The sequence below is a fragment of the Toxorhynchites rutilus genome, chromosome 1 (genome assembly GCF_029784135.1).
Source record: "Toxorhynchites rutilus septentrionalis strain SRP chromosome 1, ASM2978413v1, whole genome shotgun sequence".
NCBI lineage: Eukaryota > Metazoa > Arthropoda > Insecta > Diptera > Culicidae > Toxorhynchites > Toxorhynchites rutilus.
Genome location: NC_073744.1, coordinates 59,782,296 through 59,795,454, shown reverse-complemented (window position 1 = coordinate 59,795,454; position 13,159 = coordinate 59,782,296). Strand labels below are relative to the sequence as shown.

General features: G+C 37.7%; 1 protein-coding gene across 1 annotated transcript; it reads right to left on the bottom strand.

Annotated features, from left to right (window-relative positions):
* Nucleotides 1-661: 661 nt before the first annotated feature.
* Nucleotides 662-1,525, bottom strand: LOC129781565 (m7GpppN-mRNA hydrolase-like). Its single transcript, XM_055789231.1, has one exon. It carries the CDS (start codon nucleotides 1,523-1,525, stop codon nucleotides 662-664), a length of 864 nt encoding a protein of 287 aa, XP_055645206.1.
* Between the last annotated feature and the right edge of the window lie 11,634 nt (nucleotides 1,526-13,159).

Sequence of the window (13,159 nt, the reverse complement as noted above, 5' to 3'; positions counted from 1 at the left end):
TGATGCAGCGGGGATTTTCCATTCGCATGGAAACTTTAACCTCACTGTGGCGGATTGAGGGACACGTTGTTTTGGAGACAAAACACAACACACACTTAAACTTAAACTATGTACATTGTATTTAACTTAACTTTACTATACATAATATAATACAGCTTAAATTACTTAAAATGTCTTCTGCCGTTTTCCTTCAGTTTCTGACTTCAATTCGTTGCTGTTGCTTACGCTCTGCTGTCTTAATTCGAACTGTGTGCCGTCCTTGTACAGCACAAAACTATCCTCCAGCTAGTTGGCGGCATGTTTAATCCTGTTTGCGGGAGAGCAGTGGATTGCGCTTTGTGGCGTCGGGGGATCGCGTCGCATGCATCTATTCTCTCTTCAGTGCGCTTGCGACTGAACAAACAATAAGGACCTTAAATCTAAAACATCATTTTACATTTAGGGTTTCATCTATCACTATTACCTAAAGATTTAACAATGGCGAACAGCTGTTAAGCTGCAACCATCACGTGCAAGGCCGAGAATGTCAGTTAGTAGTTGAAAATCTCATTAAATACATAGTTGAACAATACATATATTTACATATAAACTTCAATAAAACAAATATTCACACAATAATTACATTAACACATTCTAGTAAACATTATTGTACACATTGGATTTAACTTCGCCATTCGTTCGATGCAGGTATCCCACTTGATATCGTATATCTTCTACGATATTCAACAACGCCTGATCCATCGGAAGAATTCCTTCTCCACTTGCCATCGTTACTGGAAAAGCCGAAACTGTTTCTTCGGCATCTCTCCATCATTTGACCACGGTTATATAAACGTATGGTGCGTTGAATTTCCGCTACAAACTGATGCACCCTGAAGAATTCCAACCCGCCCTTCATGGAAACATCTACCTCAGCGTTACTGTTCGGTAGACTCTCGATCGGAAACCATTTTATCCTCCGTATTTCGTTTCTCGTTTGAGGCCGGAAATTCGTCGAATATGGCACATCAGGAACCAAGTATAATCTCGAGGGATGTGTAAACATTACATCCCAAAATTTACCGGACGCTTTCTTCCGAATGTCGTATCCGATCTCCTCGAGAACTTCCCGCACAGCACAATCGAATGGATCCTCTTTTCCTTCCTTTTCCGCTTTGCCTTGGGGGAATCCCCATTTACCCTTGTAAGATTGTACCAAGAGAACATGTTTCATGTCCTCTGACAATAAAATGGCTCCATTGGTGGGGATCGTGTTAAGGTATCGCATGTATGCCGACATAATTCCATCGATCTTCGGAATGTGCTTCTGCAGAAATGGAACATGTCTGAAGATCTGGTATGCGAATCTGTTATATCCACATTTTTTATATTCATCCGAACATGAAACGTCCAGATAATGCCAATGAGCTTTTCGTATTGCGCAGCAAATCCCAATTAAATTATTACGATCCTTCATAGGTAGGATATACCTAGCTGCGAGAGTATCCAAAATCTGTTTTTCAATGGGATGATTCCAGGAATACATGATGATCCGTTGAGCTGTTTCTAGCGTTACTGAAATCTGAATTTCGTAATACGCATTTATATATTGAAAGATAGGTAGCAAAAGCCTTACTACCGCAGCTACCGTTTCCGCTTCTATTGACGTTGGTTTCGGTAGGTTTTAATTTTTGAACAACTGCAACTACCTGCAAGGTGTACCTTTCCGTTTCGGGTAGCCAGCAACAAGTAGCGCCGTTTTAAAGAGTGAATTTACCATGAGCGTGTTGAAGATCATTGACATATTATTAAAATTGAAAAATTAATACAGCTGATGAATAAACATGGATTTAATAATTATGCATGTAATATATGTATCATTTTTGTTGAGAAGTATTGAGTAGAAATGAGTATGGTGAGGACAGAATTCTGATTGAATCTACTCTCACTTGCAAAATCGATTAACTTTTTTGATGGTGTAAAAATTTTCATTTTTACCAGTTAAGAATTCTTCACATTCATACATTGTGGTCACATGATGAAAAATTTGGATAGTTTTGGCTCTTCGCCTACGGCTACGACTTCGATTGGAGAGGAAATTCTTTCGAGAAATCGTTAGTGAATATCGTAGAAGATTTACGATATTAAGGCGGGTATCAGCAACGCATGTGTGGCGGAGTTAAATTCAATGTCTATTTTGTATAAGGCGTTGTGTACAAATTACGTAACGCGAGTAGGGTGGTGGGAAAAAATGAGGTGTGCTTCCTGAGCCAAGATGATAAAGCACGTGTTTTAATGGGTTTAACAGCAGCCAGTAAGCAAGTACTGATAGATGCATCTCGAACATATCTACATAATAATCTGTATTTCAACAGATTGTTTTAAACTGAAATCAAGAATCTGTAGATACAGATCACAAATTATTTGTGTTCATAAGAATTTACCGTTTTTTTGACGTGGGACTACGTCTAACCGGAATATATGGAGGGTAAAATGAAAACCTAAACACAGAACTTGCAGGAAAAAATGAAAGATTTCGAATGCTTATAGCTCGAACATTTCGTACTGGATAGGAGAGATGTTTACATCAATTGATAGGGAATATTTCTACGCATCTATCGCAACTAGCAGAATGTTGTTTTTCATTAGATAAACAATTGAATAACTGTAAAATATTAGGCGTTATCTAAACGCCCTAACTGCATCGTTTTGATTGGCCCGATTTACGGTTTCCCTAACACAGCCATCAAAACCAAGCAGCCTTGGGGAAAACGGCATTGCAAATACATGAAAGTAGGGGGACTTTTGTTTTCATCGAAAAATGTTCCCTAACACAGACTTTAAAACCAAGCAGCGAAATCGGCATTGCAAGCACACGAAAGAGCCTAGAGGCGAGTGAACTGAAAAGTTTAAACCCTCTTAAAGCCAAAAAGAAGAAAAAGAACACACGAAAGTAGGGGGAGCTTTTGTTCCCACCGAAATGTGTTCCCTAATAGAGATTTCTAAACCAAGGTGCCTGGAGAAATCGGCATTGCGAATTCATACAAATCGGGGGTATTTTTGTTCCGATTGAAATGTGTTTCCCTAACACATACTTCAAAACCGTGGTTTCTGGGGAAATCGGCTCTGCAAATAAATGCAAACTGCGAGTACTTTTGTCCTCGCTTGCCTTTGTGCAGAGTGGAATATGTCTGTCCTAACATGATCTTCTAAACTTAGGAACCTGGGAAAATCGTGCAGCCACTAGAAGCGAATGAACTTCCCAGTTTCAAGCAAATTCGAGATTCGAGAAGTATGTACACTTTTGGGATGTAAACTTCAGAGGGAAATGAAAAATAAAATAATCGTTTGATAATTTTTTTTTTTGTCTTTATTGGAAAGATTTTCAGCCTTAGGCTGGTTCATCAAACGTTTGATAATTCTTCCGTACATATATTTTGTTCTAGTCATCATACCAAACGTAAAAGGTCCGTCATTAAATTTACTTGTAACGAAGAACAATCAATCATAATAAATGAATTGACTTTACACGGCATTTGTTCATTTTTTTCACTCACAGAGCAAATATATTGAACTCAATTGAATTTGGAAACTGTTTCATTCAATCAAGAATTTAATCAATACAAACGAATGATTGCTCAGCTAAGGTAGTTCCACGTGAACCTTGCGGTTATATCATAGATATAACCCACTAATTTTTTCACTTTGACATTGACATTCCGTCGCAAGATGCAAAGTTTGCAGGTGGGCCTTAGACGACTGTGCGTGGTTTATGTTTGTCTGCGTATATCAACGGTACTACACTTACCCCATAGTCTAGAAATTTGAAAAAATTCGAAATTAGTTCTCATCATATTTCTGAAGTTTGAACATTCAGGAATATACCATAGCAAGGATTTGCCGAAAACCCCATTCATTTTCGATTTATGGCTATCTAATATAGTACGGCCTTGACGTAAAACTTCAAACGCGTTTTTCTCGAAAGTAATTTGTTCCATGCTGGGGTACACGATATCTCAAGTAGTGTTGCCACACATACAGATTTATCTGGAATTGTACAGATTCTGTTCGGTATAGAGTACAGATTTTCGTCGAAAAGTACAGATTGGTACAGATTTTTTCCATTAGTGAAATTTCTTACGTTTACAAAGCAACATTGAGGTACATGCCGACTTTTACGTCGCATTATCGCTTGGTACAGCTGATCATAAAAGCATTCACAATGCAATGATTGATCAGATTCATAAGTACAAAATTCCTTACAAGGATCGTCTGAAAGGATTCGCGTCGAACGGTGCGACGTTGTCCCAGATCAACATATTGCTTCGTTTGTTCCAGACTGAAAAACCTGAATTAACAAAAAGCTGAAAGATTTTTACTTGATCATTCTCACTAATATCTGCGAGGAATCTTACGTTGTTTCAATGTCCAATGCTATTAAATATGAAGATCATTTGAAAAGCGATAAGAATTCTAGGCTGGAATAGCAGCAGAAGAAATTACCAGAACAATGAACAGCGATAGACAGATAATTTCAAAGGATATTTGTCGAAGTTTTTTCGTGGATCAAACAAATGAGAAAAAGATTCGATTTTGGTGATTTGACGCTTAATTATACGGCAATGTTAAAACCTAGGAACTTTTCCAAATTGACTAGCATTAACATTGTGTTAAAAACGTTTCCAGGATTCTACAATGGTAATGTACAAGATGTGAAGAATTAACTTGTAATTAATGTAGCCTAAAGATAAAATTACTTCGTAAGGAAATCACAGTTTCAGAAAACAAGCATGTGCAGGGTTGGTGGACAAAAATTGGATGCCTAAAAAGAATTGACGGATCGCTCGCCTTTTCGGCGCATTGATGCCTTGTTTGTAACGTTCTCACTATGCCACACTCCTCGGCAACTGTCGAGCGATTTTTTTCTGAATATAATCAGAACAAATATGAGCTTCTAAATCAGCTCAGAAACGATACGATGAACGCTATTTTGAGATCAAAGGATTTGGTCAAACATCGTGGGGCAGCTCGAAATTTAAAAAAAATGATAGTATCCAATCTAGATTCAGAAAAAAAAACTATGTATAAACATCATCAATCACACGAATGACTTGCAAATGTAAATGTAGTATTTGTTGTAAATAAATGAGTATTTTAGTATAGATAAGAAAGATCTTTGATCCCTCTGGTACAGATTTAAATGTGGCAACACTGATCTCAAGTTCTATTGGACTGATCTATTTCAAATCTATTTTAAAAACAATGAGTATCTATATTTATAAAGATGGATTTCTGTATATCTGTCTGTCTGGAGATTTTAGAGTGCAATAAATGTTTCTATGGTGGTTAGACACTCATCCCCCCTCTCTAAAGGGGGGCTGCCATACAAATGAAACACAAATTTCCGCATAACTCGAGAACTAATCAAGCAAATCGAGCCAAATTTGGCATGTGGAGGTTTCTATGGTGAAACAACACTTCTCCCCTCTTTCTAAGGGGAAGAGGGGCTACCATACAGATGAAGCATAAGTTTCTGCATAACTCAAGAACTAATCAAGCAATTGGAACCTATTCCGGTATATGGAGGTTTTAGGAGGCAATAAATGTTTCCATGGTAGTTTGACACTCCTCCCCCCTCCCTAAGATGGTGCTGCATTACTCGAGAACCAATCACGCAAACCGAACCAAATTTGACATGTGAGGTTCTAGGGTGCAATAAATGTTTCTATGGTGGTTCGACACACTGCGACCCCTATCTACTGCGACACAAAAGAAACACAAACTTCTGCATAACTCAAGAACTAATCAAGCAAATGGAACCAAATTTGGGATGGGAGGGTTTTTTGGGTACGAGAAATGTTTCCATGACTATGTTTCTCCTCTGAAATGGAGGGGAGGGGGGTCCCATGAAAATAATACACATCAATCAATCAAACATATTCCCAGCAAACGTGACAATTGAAATTTTTCGGAAAACTCTGAAGAAAATGGGAAAATTTGCGAAAATTCAATTCCCATATGTTCTACAATTTCATTGTGACAAGCGTTGTTAGTCCATTTGATGTTTGCTCTAAAGAAATTGATCTTTGTTCGAAAGTCGAAATTGATTTCAATATGAAAACGTTCACTCTTATAGCTTCTTCTATCTATATAAATAAAAATGGATCGCCGAATGTGTTGATACGAGCAAAACTCGAGAAAGAAATTGTCCGATTTAGGCCTGTATTTATTCTATCATGTTTTCTGTATCAAACATTTATTCCATGTAACGGAAAAACATGTTATTTGCAAGTGGTTGAAAAATCTTGAACGAGAATTGTGTCTGAAAATAATCTGACATTATAATGACTAGGAATTTTATAGTAAAAGGTAATTTTAAAGGGTAGATTAGAAGATCAATCAATGAACAGTTCTGCGATTGCACCCATGAACGTGCGCTTAGTAAGAAAACGTGAATTTTTTTTTTAAATCATTTATTTTCAATTGGCACAGCAACGTTAAGCATCAATGAGCCGTGTTTGTGAATAGGGAAAAGCCTTATAGTAGTAGTAGAACTATGCAAATGTTCTTTCTCAAAAAGGCATAAAAACCCTATAGTTTTTTCAAGAAATGATACAATATAAATAATTATATAACAATACATAATAAAATAATATTTGAGCCTTCTTCTTGAGGATTTTTTGATAGAGATAACCACCTCCTTGAAGATTGCGTGCGAATGCGTGAATCTGAATGTGTTTAAGTTCTGAGGGAAATAGTTGGAGAAAAATGAAAACATTAAAACCATAGATTATTGGTAAATAATAGAATTATTAATAACAAAAAACAAAAAAAGTTGGAGATGTAAACGATAACTAAAAATAACAGAAAATATACACACATACTCATACTTGAAAGTGTATGGACTTGAGGAAATAATATATCAACGAAATAGCATCGAGATTGCGTGTATTAGTCTGCACACTACCCGTATGAAATCACGAGAATAATTATATCCTTTGAACCATGATTTGAGGGAAACTTTAGGTATGATAGAATACAGCCACCGACCTTTATCACTTCCATTCCAACTTGTCTGCCAAGATTCAAGTGCACGTTCACGAGGAATATTGAGATATTCATCAAAAGTAATGGGCCTATTAAATAAGACTCCTTCCATTGCGCCCTTTTTAGGTAGAAAATCTGCTTTTTCATTTCCTGGTATCGAACAATGAGAGGGAATCCATACAAAAGTGATGTTAAATGATCTACTCATCAAAACACTTAAAAGCTGTTGGATTCCAGACAAGAAATACGAAGAATATCTAGACCTTACCGAACGAAGTGCCTCTAAAGAGCTGAGACTATCAGAAAAGATGTAAAAATGTTCGGGTGACAAGGACTGAATATGTTGTAAAGCAGTGTATATCGCAGCCAATTCCGCAACAAACACCGAACAAGGTAAACTAAGCTTACGGAATGTGGAGAAGTCAATATTAAATACCCCAAAGCCTGTGGAACCATGAAGACTGGATCCATCAGTAAAAAAAGTTTTGGTTGAGTCAATATGTTTATATCTTGACAAGAATATTGCAGGCATAACTATTTGGCGGAGATCACCTGAAATACCACTAACATAAACTTTCATTGTCAAGTCAAAATTAATAGAAGGATTGAACAAAATTGAAGGAATGGATTGGAAACCAGATGAATCCGATGGGCTTTCCAGGGTCAGAAATTCATGATATAGTAACATTCGCTTAGATTGAGTACCTAAGGTTAGCATTTTTTTTCAAAGTTTGCTATCACTATCGGATTGAGTGTTTCACAACGTATCAAAAAACGGAATGATAACTCGAAAAAGCGCACAGAAAGAGGAAGGATGCCAGCTAAAATTTCTAGGCTCATTGTATGCGTTGACTGCATACATCCTAGAGCAATACGCAAACAGCGATATTGAATTCTCTCCAGTTGCAGAATATGAGTACGGGCAGCGGATCTGAAGCAAAAACTTCCATACTCCATTACAGATAGAACGGTTGTTTTATACAACCTAATTAAGTCGTCAGGATGGGCCCCCCACCAAGTCCCTGTTATGGATCGAAGAAAATTTATTCGTTTCTGACATTTTTGTTTCAAGTAGCCTATGTGTTTACCCCATGTGTCTCTGGAGTCAAACACAACTCCTAAATACTTGAATGACAAAGAGAGCCTAATTGTTCTACCCAAAAGTTTAAGTTGCAGTTGAGCAGGATGGTGTTTTCTTGAAAACACAACCATCTCTGACTTTTCAGTAGAAAACTCAAAACCCAATTTACAAGCCCAATCAACCAAATTATCAAGAGAAATCTGCAAGGGATTATACAGATCAATACTGTCTTTGCCCATTACCGACACTACGCAATCATCTGCATATTGTCTCAAAGTACAATTACCTGATAAACAAACATCAATGTCATTTACATAAAAGTTGTAAAGGATTGGACTAAGACATGAGCCTTGAGGGAGACCCATGTAGCTAATTCGTAAAACTGACGAAGAACCATGGGAAAAACTCATATGTTTTTCACGCATAAGGTTAAACAGAAAACTATTTAATTTTGGAGAAAACCCATTTAGATGAAGTTTTTCAAAAAGAACCTCAATGGAAACTGAATCAAAGGCACCCTTGATGTCTAGGAACACTGATGCCATTTGTTGCTTTTTACTCAAGGCGATATCAACCTCTGATGAAAGCAGAGCAAGACAATCATTAGTTCCTTTGCCTCTACAAAACCCGAACTGCGAAGGTGAGAGAAGGTTGTTGGATTCTATCCAGCTGTCTAAGCGACTTAGAATCATTTTCTCTAATAATTTGCGAATGCAAGAAAGCATTGCTATTGGTCTATAAGAATTATAATCAGACGCAGGTTTACCAGGTTTCAGAATAGCTATAACTTTGATCTGTCGCCACTCATGTGGAACAACGTTCTGCTCAAGAAAAAACATTGAACAATTTTAACAAACGTTACTTCGCATTATCAGGAAGGTTTTTCAATAAGTTGAATTTGATCCTATCTGACCCCGGAGCCGAATTGTTACATGACAGAAGTGCAAGCGAAAATTCAGCCATACTGAATGGAGGAGCAATATCATCAGATGTCTCCAGGAAGGGAGGTGGAGCGGGGGCTGAATCTGGGCATATCTTCTTGGCAAAGTCAAAAATCCACCTTTCAGAATATTCAATCTGTTCATTTGAATGAGAAGAATTTCTCATTTGTCTGGCAACTCTCCAAAGAGTGCTCAAAGAAGACTCTCGGGAAAGCCCATTCACAAAATTACGCCAATAACCTCTTTTTTTGGCTTTTGTGAAGCTTTTGAATTTACGCTCCAGATAAATGTAATTGTCGTAACGTTCGCAGGAACCCGATTTACGCCAATCCTTGAACGCATTCGATTTTTCTTTATAAAGATCTGTGCAATCTTGATCCCACCACAGATTAGGAGGACGACTGCGAAACGAATTCCCAGGAAAACGTTTCGTCTGAGCATCAATAGCACTATCATGAATTAATCCAGCTAGAAAATTATACTCTTCTAACGGGGGTAACTCATGAACTAATGCCACTGATTCTGAAATAATTGAAGAATATCTCTTCCAATCAATGTTTCTAGATAAATCATGCTGAACATTCATAGTTCCTGACGATTCAGAATAATTCGAAATAGAAACGGTGATTGGAAAATGATCACTTCCATGTGGATCTTGGATAACCTTCCAATAACAATCTAATGATAAAGAGGAAGAACAAAGGGATAGATCTAAGCGACTTGCGCGGCCTGATGATGGAGCAATTCTTGTTATATCACCTGTATTCAAAATTGTCATGTTGAATTCATCGCATAGATCATAAATAGAATTAGCTCTGCGATCGTCAAAAGACTCACCCCAGCCAATTCCATGTGAGTTGAAATCTCCTAAAATAAGATGAGGTTGCGGTAGAAGCTCAATTATATTCACAAGGTTTCGATAATTAAGCATAGTACTTGGAGGAATATAAATAGAAGCAATGCACAAATCTCTACCCTTGATATGTGCCTGACACGCAAGAATTTCAATTCCTGTGACTAAAGGCAAGGGAATCCTGTAAAATGGATAGCATTTTTTAATACCTATGAGAACTCCTCCATAGGAATCATCACGGTCTAAACGAATAATATTGAAACCATGGATGTTTAACACATTGTCCGAACGAAGCCATGTTTCAGATAAAGCAAACACATCACAATTCAAAAAATGGAGCATTTGCTTGAAAGAGTCAAGTTTTGGTAGAAGACTTCTACAATTCCACTGTAAAATAGTAGATTTCTCTGACTCATTCAATAAATTAGGCATCGAAATCAATGAAGGAGAGGAGGGGCCACTTTGAAACCATTTGCTTAGCTAACTGACTGATAAAGTCTGCTTCATTTAATATTGGAACAAATTCTTTTGCTCATTGTGGCGCTCCTAGTGGACGGATTTGGAAACTTTTTTTCACCCACGTGTCGGAAAATTCATTACCTTTCACCATGTATTTATGTCATAACACCAAACGATAGCATTTTGTAAACAACCGCCATGGAAGCCGAACGGAGAGATAAAATTGTGCACAGTTTTCTTGAAAATCCATTGTTGTCGGCATCTAAGCTAGCTAAACAGCTTAAAATGCCCAGAAATACCGTATGGCGTGTTATCAAGCAGTACAAGGAAACATTGACGACGGCTCGGAAGCCGCATTCGAAGCGTCGGAGTGGAACTGTCGACCGGAAACTGCGTGGGAAAGTCATCAAGGCCGTCAAGAGGAATCCCAATCTTTCAGACCGCGATTTGGCCAATAAGTTCCTGGCTGCTCACAGTACGGTGCGACGAATTCGTCTCCGGGAAGGAATAAGGTCATTCCGAGCCAGCAAACAGCCAAATCGGACGCTGAAGCAGAACAATTTGGACAGAATCCGTGCTCGAAAGCTGTACGACCAAGTGCTGACCAAGTTCGACGGATGTATTCTGATGGACGATGAGACCTACGTGAAGGCGGACTTTGGGCAAATCCCAGGTCAAAAATTTTATTTGGCGACGGCTCGGGGGGATGTACCTGCAAAATTTAAGTACGTGTTTGCGGATAAATTCGCCCGCAAGTACATGATTTGGCAGGGGATATGCAGTTGTGGACAGAAAACCAAAGTCTTTCTCACTGACAAGACAATGACATCAGAAGTCTACAAAAAAGAGTGCCTACAGAAACGGATTCTGCCGTTTATTCGTGCCCACGACCAGTATGTTTTGGCCGGACCTCGCAAGCTGCCATTACAGCAAAACGGTTATGGAATGGTACGCAACGAACGGGGTCAGCGTAATACCGAAGGACCTCAACCCCCCAAACTGCCCCCAGTTCCGGCCGATAGAGAAATACTGGGCAATCACGAGCCTCCGCTTCGTGCAAAGGCAAAGGGAAAACTTGTTAGGAACATGACTCAAATGAAGAACTGGTGGAATCAAATCGCCAAAACGGTGGACGAAAAGGGTGTGCGCCGCCTAATGTGCCGTATTACGGGAAAAGTACGAGAATTTCTTCGAAACAGCAATGAAATAATGAAAGAGTAAAGAAAATGCTACATTTGTATGAAAACTGGAAGACGAAGCTTATCAATGAGCACATAATTTGGAAGAGCTGTGCCCTCAAAGGAGATTCTGAAAGAACCAGATGGGAAATATTTCTTTTCGTTACCATCCATTAAAAATGAATTCAGGGATCTTACTTCCAAAATTTTCACATGAGGAAGTTTTACATCATGAAAAATATCTTCTGCGTTTTCGAAATATTTTAGTTGGAGAGATTTTTCCGAAACCACACCATCGATTTCAACAATGTGTGCCGGAATATACACTCGATATTCATCAGTGAACAAAGAATTATGAACAATCGCATTAGCGTCTTTGCAATCCGAGAGCACAACACGAAGTTTGTCTTTATTCACTTTTGTAATTTCCAAGACACTTGAGTACTTAGACTTCAAGTATTTGCAAATTTGGGTCACCCTTAAAGGTTTCCCTTTGGGACGGAAGAATACCACCCAACGTGTTTTCGATGATCCCGAAACGTTCTGGTATTGTCGAATTCGAGAAAGATTCTTGGAAGGAACATTCTCAATGATTGAATGCTGAAGAGAATTAATTGGATTTTGAACCGAGGTGAGTGAAACAGGATCATTTGTTGGATGTGTAGAATTTTTTGTTGGGTTGGGTGTCGAATTTGACAGTAATTGATTCTTCTTTTTCTTTGAAGGACGAACTTCAGAAAAACAATCATGAAGAGTATCTACGATGGTCATATCAACATCGGAGGTTTCGTTCCCCTCCATTTAGAAAAAATTGTGAAACAAAACTGAGAGTAGAAAGAGCATAAAACGTCTAACACGCACAGAAGTTAAAATAATTATATATGTATTAAAAAAAAAAAATTAAATAAATACAGAAACAGATAAATAGAATAAAACAAAGCAAAAACTTAGCTGCTTTATATTTTCCAGTGGCAAGAAATCTTCAAAAATCCTGTTCCAAGGTTCAATACAGCTTCACACACCGAAAGTACTTGAAAATGCAAAAATCGAATATCTTCTTCGGGGAATTTCACTCGCTGAACAAATGGGTCCAGTAACTGCACTATTTCTTCCGGAAAAGGTTTTCATAACGCTGAAATGTCTTAGAGAAAGAAAAATCACAAAGAAAATCTGAAATATTCGTTATGATGAAAATTATACATCACCTTTATTCCACGGCTTGCTGATGTATGAGAAAACGTGAATATTATAACAAAAAAAAAATTTTGGGCGGGACGAAGTTTGCCGGATCAGTAAGTAAACCAATATATAACCAATATATATTGATATTTTTTAATTTTTTAATTTTCCTATTTGAAAAAAATGAAATCGTCATGAAACACGCGACATCGTCATGAATCTGTTCGTTTTTTTTTGTTTTAGATAACCAGAAGAGATTTTTCTGAACCCCCTCACTCTACAAGCTTGAAATTATTCTCATTTGAATATTTTTTTTTCTTTTAGTTCTTGTTGTTTTGTTGAAATGTAAAGAAACAAATAATGAAATAATGGACAGTAAATTTTTGTTGTTGTTCAGAGTTCGAAAAAACGTCCGACAGACACACAGTCGACACAGCTGCAC

Coding starts and splice junctions, on each gene's coding strand:
- LOC129781565 (XM_055789231.1), bottom strand. CDS start 1,525: ATGTATTCCTGGAATCATCCCATTGAAAAACAGATTTTGGATACTCTC.